At 33.6% G+C, this 27078-nt stretch overlaps 2 protein-coding genes across 10 annotated transcripts in view; one reads left to right on the forward strand and one right to left on the reverse strand.

The window, feature by feature from the left end:
- Positions 1-27078, forward strand: part of sick (sickie) — a 417791-nt gene that overhangs the window by 309553 nt on the left and 81160 nt on the right. For 7 of the 9 annotated variants that reach the window (XM_070107203.1, XM_070107211.1, XM_070107205.1 and 4 more), the window contains 6 exons: positions 5899-6578; positions 6787-6931; positions 8766-9134; positions 9284-9310; positions 20253-20623; positions 20730-20881. In XM_070107203.1, coding sequence (XP_069963304.1) covers positions 5899-6578; positions 6787-6931; positions 8766-9134; positions 9284-9310; positions 20253-20623; positions 20730-20881 — 1744 coding nt within the window. The remainder of the gene's footprint in view (positions 1-5898; positions 6579-6786; positions 6932-8765; positions 9135-9283; positions 9311-20252; positions 20624-20729; positions 20882-27078) is intronic. The other 2 variants (XM_070107204.1, XM_070107212.1) reach the window with 1 other exon arrangement.
- Cht8 (Chitinase 8) lies at positions 14572-18037 on the reverse strand. The gene is made up of 4 exons (XM_036359971.2): positions 17875-18037; positions 15754-16210; positions 15430-15677; positions 14572-15369 (listed from the first exon to the last, which is right to left on the reverse strand). The coding sequence occupies exons 1-4, from the start codon at positions 17951-17953 to the stop codon at positions 14648-14650; spliced, it is 1506 nt and encodes a 501-aa protein (XP_036215864.2). The 5' UTR covers positions 17954-18037; the 3' UTR covers positions 14572-14647.

The raw sequence follows: 27078 nt of genomic DNA on the forward strand, positions 1-27078 counted from the left end.
AATGCATTTACCAGCCATATACCCCTTAAAGTATGCTTCACAATTTTAATATTTTTTATTTTTTACAAAGTTACCGCTGAGCTCTTACTACAATACAATTTATTGCTCACTTCCATATCTTTGCCATACAAAAATAATGAAACGTATCAGCGTATAAAAAGAATTTGCTTAAACAAAATGAAAGCATAATAAAATACATGAAAAGCTACCGTATTAAAATCAAATCTAAAGCAACCGCCGACAATGCCGCAATCCAGCGATAACGCAGACACAGCAGACAGCGTAACAATAACAACAAAGCTGCTAAAGTGGCATATAAAGTGTATGATAAAAATCTAAAGTGTGGCAGACGGCACGCATAAGATTAATTTAATAAAAGGACAACAAATATTACACGCTCCTTAACGGCGATAAACGGGGAAAAAGTGCGAAAAGAAAGAAAAAAAAATGGTTTTTGTTTTGTCTGTAGTAGGAGGGAAGTGCTACAGTGCTACTTGGCTGTGTGTTAGTAGCTTTAAATATGGCAGTGAGGAGAGCACATCCTGCGTCGTAGACATTCCATACTAAATTTAATTAATACTAAATTTATAAAAATATACTTTAAACGTAGAATAAGTAACGCAATTTAAAGCTTATAGAAATTCAAAATAAATTTTAAAAACTGTAGATCGTTGAAAGTGCTACGGTGAAAATATTAGTCAATATACACGATTTATTTACCATATGATCAAATTTGACCCGGATTGACAAAAAACTACATTTTTACGTATTTTAATACAAATCTTTATTATGTCTTTTAAAATTTCGCAAATATAATCATGCCGACACTTAATCCAATTTTCCATACATTAGTTATAAGTCTCGGCTGGGATCGCCTTCAATGCCTTCACCTAATTTTAAAGAGTATACAAGTCGTTTATAGTACGTTGCCAATTCTCTAATAATAAATGTATTAAATCAGTGGCAAAGTAACAGATTAGTCACACCTAAAAATACGCCACAGAAAATATTATGCCTACAGAAAAGCCGTATAAGCATTTACATATATTACATCATTGTGCGCATCTAGGCGCTTAAGCTTATATAAAAAACCTGGTTATTTGTATACTTTATGGTTTGCTTTACATAAATACCTGTACTGCCTCCATTTTTCACATTAACCTTTATGTTATTTCCATTCCCAGTTCCCTGTTTCCTGGTTTACGCCTCGGCGCTTTTCTATGTCTGCGGCAAATTCATATATCACGCTCAATTAACCCTAAATATATGCAAGCATATTAGTTATAGTCCCCTGTTGTTGTTATGTGCGGTTCGTACGCTTGTTCATAAATTGTGAAGGTGTGTAGCAAATAGTTTTTGTTGTTGTAGGGTGTGTTTGCCACAATTTCTGCGGAAGAAGGGGAACAAGTCTGGGCGCTTAAAGCGCCAAAATGTATACCATGCTTTATGGCATATTTCTACGGTCTTTAACAGGTGTAAATTAAGCTATATTAGGGCGTGCGCAGCGTTTAGATTGCGGAAATTAAGGAGTGTTGTGACAAAATAAACATATAAATATATTTTTTTATTATAATTAATGGTAGAGGATAACGCATTAGCATTATTTTATTTATTAAACTACAAAAGTTGTACTAATAGAACATAAAATTGCATATTTTTAGGCGAAAAATATAATGATTAGTAAACAAACCGCTTTGGTTCTTTATAATTACTTATTCCAATAATTTTTATTTGCATTGATAATTAAACTCTAAAGTGCAAAGTTCTTAACTAAGCATCCTTTCGTTTAATTCTTTATATCAGCGATTAAGCACACTCCCTTCAACCAAGTCAACCATTGCGCATCACAACTCGATATCTTCTAATTGTGAAATTTCTTTGTTTCCACGCCACTCAACCGTAATGTTTGCCGCTTATCGCTGTATTCCCTGCCACTGAATAATTTATACCACTATCTTTGTTGCAGCTGTTTCTGCTGCAGCATTCCCGTGGTCTGCCACAAATTTATGTATTGCAGCAACCCGAAAATTCTACATTTACCGCAACACTTCAGTTATTTCTCAACCTTGGCGCTGGCGAATCGCTGGTGCTCGATTGTGCTTTTCTATGCAGCACTTCAAATAGATTTGTTGTTGTTGTGGCAGCCATTATTCTGCCTTTCATCCTTTTCATCGAGTCAGCATTTTCGTTGAAGGTTCAATATTTTTACGTCTGCCTGCCATCGGAGTTGTTGCCACATCTTGACTGCTGTTGGCTTCACATTGATCCACCCACCCATCAGTCAGTTATTTGCTAAGCTCTCTTGTGCTTTCCATCTATAAGTCAGCTTCTTAACTATCTTTTTTATGTTTTCATATAATTTTATCGATCGTTAGTCGTATCTGTTTTGCAATTCAATATTTGCTTTGTGTGTTTGCAAAATTTCAATTTCAAACAGTCTACTATATTTGAATGCCTTTCATATTCATTCTATGCGCCGCTATACACATGTTTATATGCATGCTCATATGTGCTCTTTGGGCGATGTGCTCTCATGTGCATCTCTTTGTGCAAGTGTTTGCGTGCCCTTTGAATTCAGTGGAATGAATGTGATGTATGCAATGTGTGTGTGTGTGTAGTTGTGCGCTCATTTGATTACCAATTGAAATGGAATTTTTGCTCTTATCAATGCAAATGCAACTGCAAAAGGGCACTGAGCAATATTCATTAATCGATTTGTTAAATTGTATTAGAAGCGGCTCTTCTTTCAACCTGAGAAAATTAAGAAATGAGCAAATCGATTCAGTATAGAGGTGTTTGTCAATTCTTGTAATAAGTTGAAAATTTTAGTTACTTTATTTTTTATTTTCAAATATTTTCTTCTCTAAAATCTCTTTGAAACAGTGATAGATAGATTTCTACATAAATTATAACAATATTGTTTCAAAATAATTAAGCTTCGCATATCCATATAAATCAGAAGTTCTCTGTAGATAAGTTAATTACTTTTAGCTTCTTCGAGAGTTTTTCATTAAAATCCTTTCTATTAAATTGCGAGGGTTAACAAATTTATTGGAAAATTCAAGCTTTATGCTATTATTATTAGTACTCACTGCCGATTGCTTTCGATCATATTTAATACTTATCGAATACGGCAGAGGTTGGGTATACATCTAGTGGAGAGTAAACAAAATTCTCGACTTGAAAAATATCAAAGCCGAGTTTCACTTTTGTAGTATACTTATATAATATTATAATACCATAATATTCGTATTATTGTTGATATAACTCCTATCCACCTGCATGTTAGAAAAACGCGTTTTTTTTGTCATTTTAATTAATAAATAAATAAAAATAATACGCATGTATGCCCTTGATTCCGCAGCCGATTTCTATGAGGATCTCCGAACAAAGGTGTCTGATCGGCAGGAAGACTTTCTTGCTTAAAATTGTCTGAACTCTAAAACCCAAACAAAAAAAATAAACAAACAGAGAAAACTTGATTTCTACCGTTCAGTTTGTATGGCAGCATTACTAGATGCTGATGATAATTAGAAGATTGCATTTTTGCCTTATACATTAACCAATGCCAAATTTCGTGGAGATACCTCATCAAATGAAAAAAATTTCAGTAGAAGCACTTGATTCCGATTGTTCAGTTTGTATGGCAGCTATATGCTATAGTGGTCCGATATCGGCCGTTCCAACAAATAAGCAGATTTTTGGTGAGAAAAGGTCAGATACTTAAACAAGCACAAACTTAAAATACACTGTTCAGGGTATAATTATTATAATAGATGAATGGAAGGAAATGATCAAAGGACTAGTCAAAAATTTGATTTTTGTCCAAATGGCGAATTTTCAAAATAGCGGTGTATTATGTTTTTAATTTAAAATTGAAAATTCAGAGAGAATGTTCAAATATCTAAATTATTATTAAAGCTTTTACTACCTCGACAAATACCTAACAAATATAGCTAAAAAGATCGTGTGAAAATTTCAAGCCAATCGGTGCTGCCTTTTCGGAGAAATTTATCCCACCGACTCTGAAAGCAAGGTTTCGAGAAAAATAATGTTGGATTTCACTAAATTAAAAAGTTTTTACAAATACGCTTATATCTCTGAAACTATTTACAGGATGAACTTTTTATAATTTTTGGAAGAATATTCTTAAATATACATGTGTACAATTATATAAAAACAATAGATAACACAAGAACATGCTAAGGCAAAACCCGTTGTAGAGTGTCATTATTGCAGAAAATAAAGAGAAAATCTGCAAAACCACGTGAGATGATCAGAAAGTTCTGTTTCAAAAAATGTTGTTTATTGAATATTATAGACAGTCTAAGTTTTGTTAAAATTAGTGTCTCTCTTCCAAGTATGAATACTTGAAATACAAAATTATTGATAAATTTTGTTACTTGTTGTGTGTGATATATCTGCCAGTATTGCATGACAAGAGTTCATTGCTCGCCCAGCAGTTTTGTACATAGACTGTTATACACTTGTAATGTAAATATATACATATGTATGTATGTGTATGTCAACATACGAAACAAATTATATTTAATAAGCTCATAAATATGTCGAGTACGACATCTTGGGCTGACTAAAAGAATTAAGCACTTGCTGGCTTGCTGATGCCAATTAAGCAATAAAAATTTAGAATGAACGAAATGAGGAGAATAGTAAAGGCATAACATTATTTCACAAGGGATGTACTTTTATTAAAGTTGTACGCAATATTTTAAGAAATATTTCAAATTTTTCAGATTAAACCCCTATAGCGTATAGTTGCCATACAAACTGGTCGATCACAATTAAGTTCTTGTATGGAGAACTTTTTAATTTGACGAGATAGCTTCACGTAATTTTTCATGTATTATTTTCATAGGCATGGTATACTCCGAGCATATTACTCAGATTTGACCTACATAAAATATAGCTGCCATACAAACTGATCGTTGCAAATCAAGTTCTTGCGTGGGAACTTTTTTATTTGCAAAGAGTATTATAGCTTCGGTGCAACTGAAGTTAACGTTTTGTCTTGTTTTCATCTAAAAACACAGACACCCCTAATGTAATGAAATGAAAAAAAATTGTTTTCTAGGCAATTGGCCAGTTTACATTTCAATTATAATCTTACAAGCGCAAATATCATACATTTCATATGACTCCGCGCTTAAAGGAATTAAATCGATATTTGACACATTGTAGCCGGTTGTGTTGTCATGACAATAAAAGCAAAAACAAGCGAGCGACAGCAATGTTTAAAACTGTGCCACTAGGCATATGCGCCAAATGAAAATTCTACCAAAGCAGCCTACACTTTGTTGCAACAAAAGAGCATACAAGGGTGCTATCGCGGCAGTGGAGAGTGCTGGGCATAGTGAAAACCCGACAAAGGGACAGATTGACTAACATGCTAACAAGGGTGTTTGACTTTCTTTGTTTGCCGCTGTTGCAGCTGTTGTTTGCTTACAGCAATTCGCGAATTTGCTTACAGCAAATGCAAAACAGTGCAGTGCAAATAGCAATGGCTGCAACTTTTGACCTCACTTTGCCACACACATATGTAAATTCATATAAATGCAAATATTTGTGCGAAGAGTCAAGCAACTTTGGCGAGTTTGAATAAATACAAATAAAATAGCAAGCGGTCGCGTGATGAGAATTGCAAATGGGCTGATAAGAAGTTTAAACTAGTTTGTTAAATTAAATGAGTTGCAATATGAAGCGGAAGTGTAGACATGAAAATAGCACAAAAAAGCGACATTTTTTCTATTTATTGCTAAAAAATTAAAATACTATATTAATAGACTTTATTTGTTTTAACTCCACCTATCAATAAGGTTTAAAAATTTTTAAATTAAATGATTTTAATTAATACTTATTTTTCTTCTTCTTCTCCCTTAGCATACGCAACAGCCGTGGCAGTCTCGATAGCATCGGCACCGCACCTCCTTCGTCGGCTGCCTCACAGGCCAGCTCAAGCGGTGGCTCGAACCCTAAAATGGATAGCAATAGCGGTAGTGGTGGCGGTATCGGCGGTGGCGGTGGTGGTTCTGGTAACACCAGCGCCAATGCAAGTCCACAACATCACACACATGCTCAACATGCGCAACACATGCAACACCATTCCGCCGGTATGGTGGGCGTACATCGCTCGAACTCACGAAATGGGCGTGACAACTGGACGAAAATGCCGGAACCAATGAATGGACACAATAAAGGTGAAAAATCTGAAAAGTCATCGCCATCAAGGCGCAGCATGGGCGGTGGCAGCGGTAGCTCTTCCAAACAAGGTTCACCATCGAGTCGCACTAAGGGTGTACCGCCCAGTTTTGGCTATGTAAAGCGTACCAATGGGAGTGTCACAGCAACGGCGGAGCAACAGAACATCGCAATGATGGGCGCAGCCTTGATGAACGCTGGCGGTGGTCAGCCAAATAGCGGTGGTGGTGGTGGCTCGCCAGGTGGCATGTGCGGCGGCGTTGGACGTACAGCACACGTTTCAGCAGTGCCGCGCACCGCCACAGGTGCGGGGGGACGCAAGGTTTCCGGTGGAACTCAGACGTTGCCCAACGATATGACAAGTGAGTGCAAAATAAGTTTGTTTGAGTATGGAAGTTTAAGAAAATTACATGAAAAGAGATCAACAAAAAATATTTTTCGTCACGTCAATTGGCAAGATTTGCCTTAAAATATTAGTTTTTTGAAAATCATATTTCAATGTTATACACAATTGTTGTTGTTTGTTTTAAACTTAACCATTTTGATAACTGCAATTCGTTCAAATTTCAGAACTTCCTCCCAACACGCAACATCGCAGTTTTTCTTTAACTGGACCCGGCGCAACACAGCTCAGTCAATCAATACGCGAACGCCTCGCTACTGGATCGCACAGTTTACCCAAACCTGGCACGGACCTACATCTATTTCAACACAGGTGAGTTCTTCTATTGAGATTATGAGCATATTAGTAGGATAGGTTATGTGAATAAGTTGATATACGTAGGGCCACGAATTACCCCACTTGGAGCGTTAGAGACGCCTTTCTGTTGTGATGCCCCGAACTCCTACGCACGGATCAAAAGGACCATCGCATATCGAGAAGGCGCCACTGATTTATTGAGGCGACTTATGTAAATTCCAGCCAATTCCTCAGATTCGTAGAAAGTATGGCAACCGAGATGCTTCAACCTTAATCTGCCGAAAGCAGGTTGCGCTTTGACAAGTTGCGTACTTTAAAATCTTTAGCCTCAACACGTGATTGCCAATGGAACAATGTCCAGTTAGGACACCTATCATTGCCGCGATGTGAACCTTGCTAAAGGGCGAGTAGTTCCATTCTGGAACAAAGCTTTTCTGCTTTCTTTAGCAACCCCACAAGTGCTGGTTGCTGTCCAACGCTTGCTGCGCGAAGCCCATAGATCCAACGCCAGAACTTACAAAGCCAGGGGAACACCAGCTCGTTCCCTTCCTGCTAGGATTTGTGTAAGGGTGCCCTTTCTTGCAAGCACATACGCTTTACAGCTTCCAGAAATCCCACTGTAATCAGGCACCTATAGAAGCCTATATGGAAGTAGCTTGAAGTTATTTTGAACAGAACCGCTAAATAGACCTTGAGCTCGCCGTAAATGAACAGTACTATCAAGCTGAGTATATTAGTAGTTGTTTGTAGCAAATATTTTTTTTTTTTTAACTATCCAGTTGGAGATCTATGCCTTCAGAGTTAATGACAATACTGAGAAACTAGACTCTTTTCACAAAAGCTGTTGCATACTTTTGAGCACCATCTTATTGTTCTAAATACTTTTGTGGTTAAAGTTATTTATTCCTGGCTTCTTATCCCCTTTTTTTAAATATAAGAATCTCTTCTGAAAAACAAAACATTTAAATAATTTTCAAAACTATCCATGCAACTCAGTAAACAATTTATTTTCCAATACCTCAATATCTACTTTAAAATTTTCTATTAATTAGTAAAATAATAACCACGTTGTTCGTCACTTCGACACTGCTATTCAACAGCTATTTAATTACTGCAATGCGGCAAGCATTAGCAAAACATATTTTGTGGTTTGCTCTGGTGCAAATTAATGCATTACTGATGTAATTAGTTTTAGTTACCCCAACAAGTTTCACAATGATGTCAGGCAACTGAAAGGAGCAACATAAAAAATTGGAACAATTTTGAAAATAACAAATTTATATTTAGTAACCGCGTAAGGGTTGTTTAATATAATATATATGTATTTCATAAATTATCCTAGTTTAAAAAGGGATATCAAAATGGTGAAAAGAGGCTAGCACCGCGCCAACCACTAATGCGTCTACGCAACATATGCTAATTATGCTTAAAGCCTCATACTAGTCGGATTTAGAAAGGGTGTCTCATATACTAATATTTTTCCCAATGTAGTTTAATTTTTGCAATCGTTTTTGAACGTTAAGAAATTTTATTAAATAATCAAAAGTTTGATAAAACAAAAACAAAAAAAATATTTTTAATGCCCTTTAATAAAACTCTTCTATAAGATACGTTCGTCGTACTTTTTTCTATTAGAAAATTGAAGCTATACTTAAACACCCTTTATTTCGTAACTAACTGCCATTAAATGCTACTAATTGCATGCATTTACCATGATAATTTAGCTGATTTATTGCGATAACAGCAAGTTAAATCCACAGCTGCATTGAATGCCGGCATACACACAAATCCATAGATAGTACACATATACCCATACATACAATATAACACGCCTCTTCACCATTTTCAGAATATCAAATCGTCCTGGCAAAATGATCGATGGCTCACTCTCGGACACGCAAACCTACGCCGAAGTCAAGCCCGAGTACAGCACATACGCCATGTGGCTGAAGCACAGCAACACTGCGGGCAGTCGCCTATCCGAGGGCGATTCGCTGGAGAATATGCAAATCGGTTCGCCGGCAATGACACGCCATAGCCATAAAATGTTGCAACATCGTAATGCTGCCGCAGCCGTTGCAGCAGCGGCGGCAGCTGCAGCAGCGCAGGGCAGTGGCATGCAGCAAGCGGGCGGTGCTGCTGTTGCGGCGGCAACCGGTGCGGGCAATGAGTCGCCATATGTGCAAAGCCCACGACTAAATCGTAGCAACAGCATTAGGTGAGTAAAATTGCTAATTTTTTAATTATTTTGAAAATTTATGACTTTGATATCTTTATTTGTATATTATACTGCCGTTAATTACTACCCTAACTTTTGCTCAATAATAATTAAATAAATAATTTTTCTGACTTTTAACTGCGCTAAAGCTTCTTGAAAGAACGGACATATCCAAGGTGAAAAATAATTACGCTTAAATTTGCTTGAATACGCTTAGTATTTGTTTCACTTTAAAATTCATATTTTCGAAAAATGCATTTTCTCATTCGATTCGAACATTAACTAACAATAAATTAAATTTGAATTCATTCATGTTTTACATATTATATTAACTATATTAATAATTTCATATATTCAAAATATAATTCAAAAACGTTTGCTTAAGCTTTTTCTAAAAAAAAAAACAAAAATACTACAATATTAATTTTTTACGCTTTCAAAATATTTTTCCTGCAATAATTTTGTTTAATATGTAATTTTTAATATTTAATAATATTGTAGACAAGTAATTAAAAATTTAGTTTTGTTTCAAATCATCATTTGTTAGGTGTCGCTGGGGTCGATATGTATATATCGAGTTCTTGTATACCTTGTGTCCCATAGTTTTCCATTTAGAGAAATCTTTCTCTGTATAAAAAACAGATGGCGCTGTTATCGAAATCTGAGTAAAACTTTACAAAAATTAATGAATATTTTTTATAAAAGTTCTTAAAATATAAATATATAGTACGGATGTCCATACTCCATAATATATTTTACTGATGGTTGGTTATATAAACCTCAAAACCCTATTGGGTGGTACTGACGGGCACTACCTGCATATGATGTTAGAGTAGGTTAATTTTCTGAAAAGCTGTATTTACAAAAATTACTTTTTTGAAAAAAAAAAAACAGAAATGCTTCAAAGACTGTAAGATTAAGATATTCAGAAATGCCGCAGTTGTGATTCCTGGTGGATATTTTTGTGTAAATATACTTGTACATATTTAAAGGGCACACACAGTGTTACAACTTAAAAAAAGTTCCACGGCCTTCTCCGTGGATGAAATCTAAAAAATAGAAATTCTCTACTTGAAAATATTTTTATAAAAAAAAAAAATTATAGTGCGTGGATCATCTATCTCAATATGTTTTAAGAAAAGCGCGTTTAAAGAAAAACTGATAGAGCGGATTGAACTGAGCGGCTACACTTTAAAAGCCTGTAACTTAAAAAATATTTGAGGTATCGATTTAAATGTTCAATATGTTATTTTTAATGCTATTAGGTGCTAGGTATGCACCTAAATATAAAATCTTTTTTTTCATTTCATTCTAAGATGAAATTTTATATAAATTTTTGCATTTCTGCTAATAAGACCGGCGTACTATCGCAGAATAGAATATACTTATAGAAAAAGAATACGTGTGGCGCTTGGGGACTGCCGCGGTAAAGCTATTGCATAGCAATTTTTATTAAATTATGCAACTATAATTATTTATTTATTTTTTATGCAGTATTGTTTCTTTTTTTTTTAATTAATTCAAGTTACACTTTTTGAGCGTGGAGACCGATAAGAATACATATTGTTTTCTTTTATTAAATAAATTAGAAACTAATATATTAATAAAGTTAACTAAAATAAGAAACTTAAGTTTTCAAAGTACTTTTTACGAAAGAAAATTGTTCAATCGCTCTGATTTTATCATCGAAGTTGATGTTGAAATCGCTCGCCAAGATAAGTGGAAATTTATTACCATTGATAATCCGATTAAAATACATAACTTTAGAGAGATACTGTTTCAGAATAATTATAAAGTTACTAATATTATGATTTCAAATATTTAATAATTAGTTTTTTATTAATTTATTTTTTATTAATTTAATTTTTATTAAATTCCAAATTTTTATTTGCCATTAAAAAATTGTGTCATAAATGTGTGCTGCGAAAATACGCCTAAAAGTTTGCAAACATTTTGCGTATACTTTGTGAACGTGTAAGGTTTATTTCCTTATTATATAGAAGCTATGTAATAGCTTGAAAATTGTAAGCTTGAATATTTCAGCTTCACATGAGGTATAAATGCTCAAGAATGACAGAAATATAGACAACCACAATTTCGTCCCATTACTTTGTTTGATATGTGTCTGACGGAAAAATACATTGTCGCATGACGTCATGAACGAAAGGAGGATATGGTTCTTTTTTTGTACAATTACTCTGAAAGTTTGACAGTTCGCTTCGTGTATGAAGTCTCTATAAAGTACAAATTAACATAAATTTAAAGTCTAACCACATTTGCTCTGTTGTATATATTATATATGAATGTATATAAATAATCCAATATTCAAGGAGTACAATACTAACGTATCTGCGTATATTTATTCCTACGCAAAATAAAGCATTTTAATAGTCTTTGGTACTGATTGCCAAGTAAATAAGTTGGTCACTGAAAAATATGGATATTATTACGAATGTGTATATGCAATACATATATGTATCTACAAGCATATTTAAATCTGCTAGTGGTAATAATTTCCAGCAAAATTGCCATGGCAAGCAATAAAAGTTGTATAAAGAATATGAAGCAGTTAGTTAGTGTCGGACAAAAGAAAGAGAGCATAAAGGATGTGCAAAACTTTTTGCAGCTATGAATGTATATGTACTTCTGTGCTTCCGTGCATGAATACACAAATGTATATGTGTGTATGTATATGTGTGTGTGAACACAAATAATTGCGCAGCACTGTGAATGTGAAGCAGCGCACTGGCAGCAGAAAATTAGCAGTCGTCCAGCAAAAATGATGCAACTGTCGCCGGATGACCAGTCTGATGTCTGCCAAGTACACACACACACAACCGCATTGTCTTTATAAACACACATTGCTATACATATATTCTTATTTATATTTGTGTGAGTATGTCCACTATACTGACACTAATAGCATTTTGCATGCAAATATGAAATGCTGCTGCATTCATTCATTCATGGCCACACACACACACACAGAATAACAGCGTCAGCAGGGCGTATGATGAACACACATAACACAGCACACATTTCAGTTTGATAACTGTGAATACAAGTATTTACACAAACAAAATGTATGTTAACTGCTACTGTCTGCTGGACACTGGCTCTTCGCTTGAGTGGCTGATTGCATAGTTGGTTGCAGAGTGGCTTGGTATTTGTTTGCATGTGTGGCTATGTGCGACTTTTATAGCGCCGACCATATGGTCATTGTCGATGAAGCGATATTTTTCTATTATTCTATAAGTGCGCGTCAATCCTTTATTGTTTGCATTAGTTTGATTCTGCTCATTTTTGTCTGAAGCAGTGCTTCCTTAAACTTTGTATGCACTTTAAATGCTATTAAAATTTATAGTACTTCACAATTTTAAAGTCGAAGTAAAAACAACAAAAGTCATAAAAAATTAGATATTTAACGGGTTTGCTCATTATTATGTAAAAAAAATAAAGAAATTTGTTTAAAAAAAATCATATCGTACCTGTTTTGTGGGACGTTAAATTCCTTACAAGGAAAATTATTAATTTTCTCTAAAAAATAATTTGTTCACATGCATTAAACATCGTAGTAAAATATATTCCTGAGTTATTTGTGTGGCAAAATTACCTTACGCCTGGTAATATTATTATAATACTTGTATTGAAGGCTCACACTTTAACAGGGTCTTTTTGACATTTCGTACTATATTTTCATGGTGTCTACGATTTTTTTTGGCCACTCTAATATATACATATATTAATATTCTTAAACTGATAATCGCATAATCTTAAATCTCAGCTAATATCCCAACAAGATAAAATAAGTAAATTTATATTTACAGCTTTCACTCTTTTAATATTATCTACTCAAACAAGACTTTTTGTACCTAACATTCTTAATATACGAGAAATATAAGAAATATGCAAATATAGAATAATATTCTTAGAACATTTTTAGGAGAGATAATAACAATATTTTTAATTTTATAACTAGTTTACTTTAAATCCAAAAAAATTAATATATAAAATCGAAAGTTTCTTTAATAAAAAAAATTCTTCGAACTTTCACTCCACACATAGAGCAGGATAGATGATTTTTGAAAGCAAAATAAATCAAAGTAGGATCAAACCCATTAGCCAGATCAAATAACAAAAACATAAAGGAAAAATAATTTACGTGCGATCTGCGGTCGGGAAGAGGAAAGAAAGGGCGTGGTTGAAGTTTTAAGGCTTAACAACGGTTCATCTCGATTTTCGGCAAAACTACGAGTAATTTAGAAAAAATTTATATTGCAAAGTTGTCGGTAATGGAAAGATCTACAATTTTTGTATGTGCACCTGTTTCATATAACCTCAAATTTGATATGAAAAAATTAAATATTCAAGTTTTTGGTTTTTTTATTTTTATCTTAAAAAAAAATCTTTCACGAAATGTGTTGTGAACTTATCTGCTTATGTCCCAAATACACTGTATTTTTTTTTATTTTAATTTAAAATATTTTGGAGGAAGCCTTATTTCGACTAAAAACCGAATAATCGCAAATTTTTAATCAAAAAATCTCATATAAATATATGCGACTTATTTAAAAATTCAGTTGGCACTATATTTGTTGAAATTTCTACTTTCTAATGGTAGTCCATTACTATGGTAAACTTTCTCAGAACATACAAAAGAAAACTCCACTAAACGATTCTATTCTGCTTTCCATATTTCTCATGAGTGCAAAAGTATTGTTACAATTCATATTCCATATTGAATACCGTTATTACTTGTAAGAATGCTTCTAATACTTTTTGTACGCCGCTCAAAGTCAAAATACTTGGAAATTACACATGCAGCTAAAAGTATGCTAAGAATTTGCTTCACACGCTTATCTCAAGTGCACGTGCTTACTCTCATACAAACATACTTATGCTATATATTGTATGTATATACTAAATATTTCTTACACTGTTGAAACACTAAGAGTGAAACTTCGGCATGAGTGAATTAGGAGAGATAGTAAATTTTGTGTTTCTTTACAAATTTTTTGTTATAGAGACAAGGGTTAAGGGGTAGGTTTTGGCTTTAAGGCACTAAAATTCGAGTCGGAAATTAAAAATTATATGTTTGAGAAATAACATAGAAAGAAATCGTTGAAAGCTTTGAAGCCTTTTGTATAACGAGGTTTTTTAGGTCTACCCTTATTGGCATTTGTTAAACTTAATTTCAGGATAGGAATATTTATAAAAAAGTATAAATAATACTACAATACATTAAAACCTGCTAGTAGTTGCAAAAGAAGCCTTAAGGAATGAAAAGAACTATTTAAAAATTTTATTTTAAAAAATAATTCAAAATTTGTATATATTTGTATAAGTAATAGACACACATAAATATTACATTTGTAATTTTATGCATATTTCTGCCTATATTTATGCTCATTTAATCATTCAAATAAAACCACTTAAATTCGTCTACAATACAGATATACCATATATTTCCGTTAAACAACACCTATTAGTAACTACGATTTTTTTGTTGATGCTCAAATCCCCTTACACCGCACCAATTGCGCGTAGTTGCAGCTGCCTGTTGTTAAATCGAATTGCAAGCTTTGTGGACAATTAAATGTATAGCTGACTCCGCGCTGGCAATAGTAGAACTTGCCACAGTCATGCGCATCACGCAAATAACCTTCATCCTCGCTGCCACACTCGCCATTGCCACGCGGATCCAAAACTATCGGTTGTTGTTGCTGCTGCACAGCGGACGACACCATAACACCAGCCGCCGCTGGCCGCTGTATGGTTTCTGCCACCGAATTCAGCACTGCTTGCGTTAGGCCTGTTGCGGTGTGACCATCGTAGAGTACACGGTTGATGGTTTGTAGGAGTGGATATTTCTCGCCACCACAAGTGCCACGGAAATCGTCAGATTCCAATGACCACAACATCACGCCGGCCAAGTCATTATCCTTCACATATTGCGCTTTCAGGCCAATGCTGCGCGGATTCTCAAAGCCCACCCACTGTTGTCCCATATATGCGTAAGGCGTCATTTGCGCCTCATCCCACTCCTCCTTCCATGGTTCGGTCTGCATGCGCTCGCACAACTCGTTATAACCTATTGAGCCCGGTTCGATGGAGTATTGGCCGGCAAGGCCACGTCCTAAATGTGGTGCACCTACGGTGTGTTGCTCCGCATCGGAAAGCGTGAAGGTGCGTCCATAGAACGGTACGCCAACCACAAGCTTTTCGCGTGGCGCACCTGCAATCAAATTTTGTATTGAAAATTTATTTTAACTTCTAAAAGCTTTCGCATGCAAACCTTCGCTTAACCAGTATTTTATAATGGCATCTAAATTCAGTTGCTTATTCTTCTCGGTAATATCGGTGGGCCCTGCATAGAGCGGCGCGTTATTGCCAGTGACTGGATCCCATGAGCCATGCAAGTCGTATGCCATCACATTGATAAGATCTAAGTACTTGGAGATCTCCGGTATATTATACGACTTCGAAGCGGATTCGGCTGAGGAGCCTACAGCGGCAGTAAGCAGATACTCATAAGGAGCCAAACTGTTATGATTTGAAAGAGATTATAGTCTTACATGTTCCCACAAAAATTTTAAATGAACATTTTGCTCCCACTCACCCCTCTTTCAATTCACGCAGCAGCGTTATAAAGTTGTTTTTGTCATCAAAGTCCAAATTGTGTCGCTGATTTGGATATTCCCAATCCAAATCGACACCATCGAAACTATGTCGCTGTACAAATTGCACCACCGTGCGCACAAATCGCTTTCGCCGTTCGGGATCATTTGCTACAATCGAGAAGTTCGCCGAACCCTCATTCCAACCGCCGATCGCCGCGAATGTTTTCAGCGTGGGATTTTGTAGCTTGAGTGCATTGAATTTACGTATATTGCCGCGTCCGCCATTGTCCTCCAAATCCAAATATGGATCAATAATGCGCAAATCCCCACTCTCCTCAATCCCAAAGAAAGCATACATAAGATGTGTACACAAGAAGGGATCAATGGTATTCACGTCGAATTTGCCACTTGATTGGCGATATGTGGCCCAAGTGCCGTGATAACAGACAACATGCTCTGCGGGAGAAGGTGGGCGCGGAAAGCGGTGTGCATAAAGTGTTGAAGTGCAATAAAAAGTTAAAATAAAAATAAAAGAAAATCTTATTATTTTTTCATATCGCTGTATTAGTGTTATGTTTAATAGTCTCGTTTGCAAGCATCATTAAATGAGCAAAGGTGAATAAGTCTAATTAAGAAGAGTTTTATCTAGCTACAAATTGGATTATTTGCATTTATTATTAATTTTTATACTTCTTGGATATTTTTGAATGGTTTTCTTTTGAATTTAGCAAGCGTAAAAGTTTTCAAATATTTTCTACGACGTTATAATTATCAATTAACAAAGTTTGAACTTTTCTTCCCTACCAGGTGGTAATTTTTTTATAATAGTTCAAAGTTTAAGTTCTTTTTTTAGAAAATATTTTAAGTTAGGACTTTTTTGAAAGATTTACATTTCTTTCAACGCTTTAACCCTCCAATGAATATATGGAGTTTTTTTAACATTTCTGAAAAAACTTCTGAAAACTCGGTGTGATTAAACGATCGCGAGTTAAATATAAAAAGAAAAAAAATAGTAAGTGGTAGACCAGAAAACCTTTGGAAATGATAAAAAGTAAAAGAAATTCGTAGTAGGTTAGGTTAGGAAATGAAAGATAAAAGCACCAAAATGAAAGGAAAAATTGTTTACGGGTGAGCTGAGGTCGGGAAGAAAAAGGTAATAGGTAAGTGTAATGAAAATGCAGGTGGTAATCGTTTAGTGGTTTCCGTTTTTTGCATTCCATGAGAAATTTTACTTTTTATGCAATCAGAAAGTAAAGCTTTTAATGAACATAAAGCCTACTGACTTCAAAAAGATCTGATATTTTGACCTGAAACTGTTTGATTGAAAATTAAATTTTTTTTTAGATATAATAATTTTTTATAAATTTTTGGAAAATTTATAGATACAAAAGTTTTAGACCTTTTTATTTCCTACAACTTTCGTGGTTTTGCCGGAAATCGAGATAAACCGTTTTTGAGCTTTAAAAATTAATTTTTGCGTTTTTATTTTTCATTTCCAATGGGTTTCTTTCTACTATGATTTTTGTGCTTTCCAAAAATTATCTTCTCTGATCTATGGTAAATAAACATAGTCTACTCATATTCTCTGCGAGATATTTTTATAGCACAAGAAAAACGTTAAATAAACTTTTATTCATTTATATTGATTTTTTGATATTTTTTTGTTACTAAAAGTATTTTTTTTTTATAAACTTTTAATTTACCAGTGAAGTGAATTCCTTAATGCGCCTCGTCACATTTCCAACGTAAATAAATAAATTTTCAAAGTTAAAAAAAATTTAACACTTGTTTATAGTTGTGACTTTTCGAGGCGCAGAAACTGTGCACAGTCACTTAGAAAATAAAATATCTTCTACAGTATTGCCATTTAGTAATATTAATTTATTTTTTTTAATTTTTCTATATATAATAATTTTCAGATTTTTGAGTAGAAATATATATTTTTTACCATTCTGCTGATTATCCTTACAAGAGCTAACAAATAATTTCTATGTATTTTGCACATTATAGAATTATTAGTTTAAATGAACTGGTTTTAATTTGAAATACCCCAAAAAATCATTTATCGCTTTAAATTGCGCTTTTATTTCATTTTATTTTCGCCTCAACTCTGAACTCACTTCGAATTTGCGCATTTGCGCATTCATTCTGTTGCAACACCACAGCCAGTGCAACGAGCACAAATAATTTTAAAAACATTTCACACTTTATCGCACTGTCACAATTTCTTTTTGCTCAAGTTGTTTGATGCTTGACAGTTCTTCGATCATAACTAATCGAGAAATCGCGGCGCTCTGATAATTTATAGTCGATCGATATTTGCGAGAGGCAGACTTCTTTATTTACCAAATAAAATCCCCACTTGAGTTCAATAATTCCTATTTGCCGCCTTACAAAAACGCAAAAAAAAATTTCAATGCCACAATAAAAGATAAATATTGGCAAACCTGTTCCGTTAACTGATAACAGCATTGCTGCATTGATAAAAGAGATATCGCTGAGATAAATGTATCGTAACAACATCAAAGTGCTTCAAAACTTTTGCTTTCTATATGGACTATTGTGTACTCTTGATTACTATACACACATATCTATGAATCTATTTTACAAAGAAAATGTTTTTGTTCTAAAGAAACAAAATTTGATGGCAGTGTAAAATGTTAACAACTTTTGAAATTATTTTTTGAAATTACACTAGAATTTTTTTTCACAATTACACCTTGTAATAATTAATATATTTATATTTGTTGTAGCTGATAAGTATTACAAAATAGCATAACATCGTCTATGCACTTTGCAGCTGACACACCAAAATCAATAAAATAGTTGTTTAACAAGAAACTTGTTTTAAAGGAAATGTTTTTTTGCAATTGAGTAAGCAAAAAATAAAATAAATTTGTAAAGATGTGTATAGTATTTTGTGGCTGAAATATTTAAAAAAAAATATACCAGTTCATATCTGTCTGTGATTTTGAGATCATCATCATCATCTGTCTATCAATGCATTTCGATCCATAAATGACAATAGTTCCCAAAAGTTTAGAAATCTGAACTTTGACAGGCTTTAAACTTTATTTGACTCCTAAATTTATATGATCGGCCGTGGTAATACGTCTTAAGAATTAAAACTGTATTCATTCGAAAGAAAACTTCTTGATTTGACAATAAAATTCAATACGACAAATTGCAAATTTACAAAAAATTAATTGCCAAGATAAGAACTGCAAATGCATTTATTCTACAAAGTCCGCAGTATTCTCCGTTAAGTCATAAGTTCGCAATGAAGCAATTTTCCTTCAGTATTATTAGCTGATGTAGGCTTAGATGAAAAAATCACTTATACAATACTTTCCGAAACACCCTTCGAATTCAAAACAACAAGCAGCACCCAACCCTCACTTTAACGCGTGATTTATACACAAACACATGCAAAACTGATAAAACCGTTAAACTATGCAAGATCTAATAAATTCCTTTACTCGTATATACACTTAAAACTTGTTTACATTCTGAAAGAACTGCCTCAAAACTCCCCGTTTCATGCAATAAACCTCTGCACATTGCTCAGCCAAAGCTTGACTACTTCCCTAACGTTTCTTTCTACAAATTAGCATTCCTTTACTAAGGTATTCATTATTTGTTACTTTATTTTACCCTAATATTATAGTATTATATATCCACCACGGCTATAAAAGAATAAAAAAAAATTTAACATAACTCACATCACTCAATTACCACCCACCAACCACCAATACACCAGCTACCAACACCATGCAAGTTTCCGCCTACGCCGCTTCATTAAGTGAGTGGCACGTAGCGGAAATTTGCAATCGTCTGGTGTTGGAAATGCAATTCTGAAAACACCAGTTCGTTGTGGTGAGTCTAAAAGTGTTACGATTTTTCGTGCACCTAAAAGCAGACTACGGTTTTATGCAATTTGCGTCGATTAAATTGTTGTTTTTGTAGGCAATAGACGTGTGAAGTAATGTGCGGTTGTAGTTGTGTATGTGTTATTGAGTTAGGAGTTGTTTTGACTTCAATTGGCTAGTTGTGTTTTACCGATTTTGTGGTTAGCGACAAACGGAAATTAAGATTTTCACTAAAAATAGCTGGAGTGCAGACAGAATGAAATAAGGAAGTTTATGGATATTTACTAGAGGTTCAGAGTTTGAATATTTTTGCATTGCACTTACAAATGAATGATTTACATAATTAAAAAAAAGATTGAATATACAATTACTTATGTTACATATAGTTAGTTTCATAAAATTAATACATAATAATATTTCAGTGTGATTTTTTTTCGCTACATAACTTATTTTGCAAACTTTATTCTAACATGCTTAGATTAGGTTACCCAACTATCGTGCTTAACTATTTTAGCGCTTTTAAATTTTCATCAAGCTTTTGATGTGCTTTCAAACATTATCATTATATTTACTCACACAATTACACTTTATTATAAAATAAACATTTTTTTATTCTCTTCTACCCACAGATCCACCAAATCGGAAAAAATGTACCCTTCGATGTTGAGTCGCGGCCCCGATGTCGAAATCGAACCCTACTACTGCCTGCCTGTGGGCACAATAACCGCACAAAATGGCTCGTTGGCAGCTCAAATGGCCGCTGCTGCAGCGGCGGCAATGTCACAGGTGACTGGACAGCCAACAGCGGGTGCTAGTGGCACCTCCGTCGCCTGGAGTCAACCGACTTCGCCCACACCCATTAGTCGCGGTTTCGGTGGTACGCTCTCACCGACACATCCAGCCGGCATGTCTGGCATGGTTGGCCTGGTGGGTGCACCGGGCAGCGCCAACGCCAGTGTGGCAGGTCATCGTCTCACATATCCCAAGAAGAATGATGAGGGTGAGTATTCACGTGATTTATGGCGAATTTTATGAGACACTATGCTGAACGGACGTTTATTAGTGTATATTATATTTATTTACATGTGTATTTTATTTACTTTTAGTGCATGGCAGCGCCGCATCATTGCTCTCCGGTGGCAGTTCGTTATACGGTTCAGCTGAGGAGCGTCAAGCCAACGAGATACGTCGTTTGAAGCGTGAATTATTGGATGCGCGTGAACAGGTGCTGAGCTTGAGCAGTCAACTGTCAACAAATGTGAGTAGTTAAACTTTAATATTAGTAATAATTTATCATTATTATTGAAATATCAGGATTTTTTGTTAGTTTCCAGATTTTCGATCTAATACATTTTTCATAGATTTTTAAGTAATATTATATAATAATATTATATACTGATGCCAACTCTTCACTGATTTTCTATAATCCTAAATGATATTCTAATAGTTGCAAAAATAGAGAGAGAAAGTGAAGAAAGTAGCGTGAAAATATTTAATATTAAATTTATGTGCTCACAACGCAAACGCATATGTAGTTTGCTTGTAAGAATTCGCTGCATACATTTAGGCTGTAGATAATTCTTAGTAAAGTTAAGCAGTGTTGAAACTGCTAAGTATAACCCAGGCTTAAAAAAATATTTTTTAATAAATTTTCTGCATAAAAATATTTAGTTTATTATATTTATATGCATAAATCTTTATTTTCTTTAGTATAAAAAAAAAATATTTACAATAATTAACAACAAATTTAAAGTGCTTCAAGCTAAGAAAAAAATATGCACATTTTCTTTACAAAATAAGGCCGTAAAATACCTGTTTCATCACCTTATCACTAACAATGCTTGCAAGTAAAAGTTCGCAGACTTTTTTAAGCTTCAAGCACACCTTTCAACATCATAGTCATCACTTTGCTTTACATACGTACAAGCTTAAGACATATTCCTAAGACTTTTTTTTTTATATCAACACCGTCTACTTGCTGTCTGTCAATGCCTACTTAAGATAACCAACTCGGTATGGAAAAAGTTTTCCGCCAGCAGAGATTGTCAACAAAAAGTCACAGATGCGCAGGCAACATAAAAATTACGGCCACTTTTTCATGTAAAAGCTCTTCCTCATGTAGATATTCACGTACAAGTTTACATACATATTATAAGTCCTTGTGCTAACTTTTCTGACAAGCTGCCAAAATGTGTCTGGCAAATGCGCAAAAGTACTCGCATAAAAATCAGGAACCACGAAATGGCAGTCAAAAAATAAGAGGCACATCTTAAGCATAACGCGACAGCGTTACGTTGATAAGTGGTCGCCACTTATATATGAATAAAAATAAAAAAATATGCATATACATATATCTGCTAACGACTTCAGCGTGTACAGGAGATGCCTTCTATATGTTTAGAAAATATAAAAAATTTAAATTATATTATTTTCTTTTTGTATGCAATTTAAATTGAATTTATCTTTCTACACAAAAATATTTTTTCACAAAATTATAATTTTTTTTTTTAAATTTTTATGAGCTTGAGCAAAATGTCAATACTATCGTTTAGAACGCTTGTTGCATTTAAAGAAATTCTTTTATGAAAAAATATTGTTTTATATTTATATTGATTGTTTTAAAATTGTATTTATTGTATTATTTATTTTTTTAAACAAACTATTTAAACACACGTTCGGAAACCGTTAACGACTCTACTTTATTACAATTTATTTTATATTCGTAGCTCACTTTTAGGCATTACGTAAAAATTTTACTTTGCTATTTCCTTTTTAACATTCAATTACTTATTCAACAGCTGTGTCGTAAAAAATAATTTCGCTCGGCTTTTGTTCGCAATTTAGACACTTAATTTTTTAAATCACATTGATTTTTAGTTTTCATTGATTCCTTTGTGTCATTTAAAATCACATTGTCACTGTCATGCCATTAAAATTGCCGACAAAACTTCGATTCACCAACAGGAGTTAAAAAAAAATGTAATTTTTGCAAAGAACAGACAGTCGTTTAGTTGTAACTTCCTCATTTCTTTCTCTATTTTGTCCCTGTGTAAGTGTTTAACAATCTTTGCGAGCATAATTCGCCTTTCTTTGAACTTTTAATTGTTTGTCCGACGATTTTTAGTGATTTTAACTATTTTACTTAACAGTTTGCAAATACTTTTCGCATACATACTTTTATTGAAGCAAATTTTTTTCACTTATTTAATTCTTCGATATATCATTAAAATAAAACACTGAAAAAAAACGTACAAAAAGTTGTCTGTTGTCGCTAAAAAGTACACGATTTCGATGCGCATACCAATTCAGTTTTTTTTTTGTACGCAATGAAGCACAAAACTCCATTCAAATGTAGTGGAGTGTAAATCAAAATGAAGCTGCATGATAGCTTTTTGGTTGATAGCGTTCATTTTTTGTTTTTTTATTTTTTTTTGCTTATTTCTGTTACAAATTCTATTGTGGTAGAGAAAATGGAAGTTTGATTGCATTTTATGCAGAATTTTTTGAATAAGTCGAAAAAGTGTGTTACTCAACAACTTCTTTTACTAGTAAATTTAATTTAGAAATGCTACAAATTGATAAGAAAAAGATTTCCACGAAGAAGAAAATATTTGTTAGACAAAAAAATTAAAGTGATAATATAGCAACAACTATAGTTAATAAATATTTTTCTTATTATAAAATGTTTAAAAAAGAATACAAAATACAAAAAATAAATTTTCAAAAATTTAATTTTTGCAATGAAAGCACTTTAAGATGATTTCTTGAACAAAATATTTTATATTGTATGTAAAAAAAAAGTTTTTATTTCTCCGTTTGCCTTGAAATTTTTTTTTTTGTTTTTGTTTATAATGTCCGGTTTTGTCTTGACATCTTGACATGACAAGGCACTCAACTTGCTTACAACGCCCTTCAACATGATTATCCCCTCCTACTGACCGCTGATGGTTTCTTAATGAAAAGCTTAACGCATTTAGGAAAAGTTTACTTTGGTTAAAAAGTTTCACCAAACCATTTGATTAAAAAAGTTTTAATGCATTGCTGCCCGCATTATTAAAATTGTCTACCGCAGTACGGCTACCTGCTACTATTTAATTAAATTAAATTTTATTACCAAGCTATTTTTCCATCTCTTAATATTCACTATAAATTTTTGTTATTAATTTTTCTTATTATTCTAGCCATAAATACGCAGAATAAAATAAAGTTTGCTTTCATTTAATTTTCTCGTTGGAATTTTTTTCTCAATTTTACTCAATTTTATTGTTGCTTTACGTCGTGCTTCTTTGTGTTAGCTGCTTACTCGACATTGAAAGTTGTCAGCTTACATTGTGGCTGTTGCAACAAAAGTCATTGCATTTAATGATACTTTGAAATTCTGTCAATGAAGCGCTTATCAAAAGGGTTGCGAAAGTTACTTTAAAGTTTGTGTTCACAAATTAAATGAAAAATGTGAAAAAATAGAATCTTAAAAGTTTTATATTTTCATATCTTGACAATGAAGTGGAAACTTCAAAATTAAAAAAAAAAATTTGTATTGAAACAAATAAATATGACAATGAAAAGAGTTATAGTGATGTCGTGGAAAGTAATCCATGGCAAATTTCGTAAAGATATCTTGTCAAATTAAAAAATGTTCCATTTAATAACTTGATTTTAATCAATCAGCTTATATGACAGCTTTATACTATAGTGGTCCGATATGGGCCGTTCGGACAAATGAGCAGCTGCTTAGTGCGAAAAGGATAGGTGCAAAATTTCAGATCGATATATCAAAAGCCGTGCGACTAATAAGATTCAGACAGACACCGCTAAAACGAATCAGTTCGCCAAGCAAATCATTTGTATATAAGTATATTCTTTATAGTGTCCCCGACGTTTCCTTCTCGATATTAATATGTTTGTCGCAAGTTAATATACCTAAAAGCACTCATGTGTGATGTAAGATATAAGCCGCTAAATTCAAAAGAATTTTTGAAGACTTTCTTTCCAAACTCATAATGGTTGCTCAGATTCATAACTGCAAAGCAAAATTTTCCACATACTGTTAGTCGAAAAAAGTAGTATAAAACAACATTTCATATTTCATCACGAAAAAAAGCTGCATAGTAAAGCAGTCTCCCAGTAATAAAACATTTCATACAGTAGCCTCTAACCAAAACAGCTAACGGTAATCTGTAACTTTTAAAGCGCTCATGCGGGTGCAATTCCATAGCCGGCTACCAACTGTGACAGCAGGCAACATACCAACAAAAACCAACAGCATTGGCAACTGAAAAGTGCGTTTCTTCGTCTGCTATGTGTCTGGCCATTGGTGACAATATTTCTTGCGTTGCTGCCGCGCGCTCACTCTGCTCCTCTATTACGGTCTTCACTTATTTCGACTTGTTTTTGCTTTATTTGCAATGCACTTTTGTAACCGGCTACCTTCTTTTGATAGCTATTGCCACTAGCAAATAACAGCAATGCCATTGCCAAAGTAATCAGCATCGCCTCAGCTAAGGCCATAACTACATTGCTGGCATTACACAGTTGAGTGCGTGTGTGTGTGTGTGTGTGTTTGCGGCAACGGTGTGACGACCGCAAGCAAATATACTTTAACTATTAAATTCCATTGTTGTGGTTATTGGCGAACGCAAAAACACACATACATATTAGCACATGCATATGTACATATATTTAAGCATACATATGTATATACCTACATACATGTACATAAATAAATATGTGAGTATGCATGTTTTTGTTGTACATTCAAAGCATCTCTATGACAGTTGTAATATTTGCGCTTCGATGTTGTTGCCTTGTTGTTGTGCTTGCCTTATGTTGCGCGTAGCAGTACTGGATTTTCTCCATTTTTAATGCACCATTGATTCGTGTGCATCCACCAGCGCCACCACATACACACACACACACATACATACATACCATACATATTTGTAATTCATGTTGTTGTTGTGCTGCTGCGGCTGCAGTTATTGGCATTTGGTTGCTGCATTTCGTACGCTTACAGTTATTTCCACACACACTCATTCAAACAGATGCGGGCAGCCATCAACAAGCCAGCCGCCAACACTTTTATGGCATCCATGACCAAAGGTTGAAGTAAATTATTGGATATTAGCAATGAATTGTAGCGTTGAATTGTCTTGGCAAAAAATATATAACCAACAGCTGGCCCAATTCGCACTCTTTAACTTCATTTTATTGCATTTCATTTGACTTTCATTTAAAAGTTATGTTTTTCTTTTTCTTTTCCTTTTACTTCTTTTCAAGATTTAATAAATTATTTAAAGTTTCCATAAACTTTACTAAAATGTTTATTCAACACATTTTAGTTATATATGTCATCTGATCACTGGTCCATTTAAAGCACGTACCTAAAAGACACCTGACATTTTTATTCAGGCTCAGTTAAACCGCCTTAGTAATAGTATGTCTTTTACAAGCCTTTCGATTCGTTACACCGTTGCTGGTTGAGCTCTGCTTTTTGGCAAAATAAATAACAAGTGAAAGCAAACAGCTGTCGAATCTCTATGTGATTATACTTGTCTATTGCATTTATACCGTTTGTTTGTTTGATTACTACGCAAAGTTCATCGTGTGGAAGAATGTACTGCTATTACAAAAAAATTTGGTATAATTTTTACTTTCCCTAATGAACTAACTCACCCGAGCTATTTGCTCTCAAGAAAATGTCGAGATTGCGAAAGTATTGTTGGCTCAGGAAATTCGAGCTAATTTGCCAGATTGGTCTCTCATGCGTCATTACTAATATTATAAAAAAATCTCGCAAATATATAATTTATTCTACTTATATAATATAATATAATATATTTCACATAGTATTGGTAAAAATATTCATTAAGGGTTTATATCCATTGCAAGTCAGAAAGATATTTTTTTTTTTGAGCATATTTATTAAATAAATAAAAATAATATGGATTTATAAAATTTAATGTACTTCAATAACCGACGATTTATTATAAAAAACTTGGGAAAGCCATTGTAACCAAACGTAACCGATATCCAGAAGGACCTCCGAATATAGGTATCGATTTTTTTTTCTGCTAAGAATTATCTAAAATCCAAAAAAAAAAAATAATATTATTATAATACAATAATAAGCTGAATACAAGTAATGATCATATGGTTGGTCAGAATTTTAATTTTTAAAGCAATTCTCCCTTTCCTAAAAAAAAAAACCGCTATTTTGTGAAAAAATTTAAACTTCAGCGTGACTAAAAAAAACCGAAATTACTATCAAAAATATTCTTCTTCGATAATGTCTAAAAAATATATCTGAGAAGGTCGTTTGAAAATTTCAAGTTGATCGGTCATTTCGGAGAAATTTTCCTCGCCGAAATTGAAAACAGCATTTCGAGAAAATTGTGTTTGAAGCTTTGGGTGCTGATTACAGTTAGATACAAAATTCTTACAAATACGCTCCTGTCT

The sequence above is a fragment of the Bactrocera oleae genome, chromosome 3 (genome assembly GCF_042242935.1).
Source record: "Bactrocera oleae isolate idBacOlea1 chromosome 3, idBacOlea1, whole genome shotgun sequence".
Classification (NCBI taxonomy): domain Eukaryota; kingdom Metazoa; phylum Arthropoda; class Insecta; order Diptera; family Tephritidae; genus Bactrocera; species Bactrocera oleae.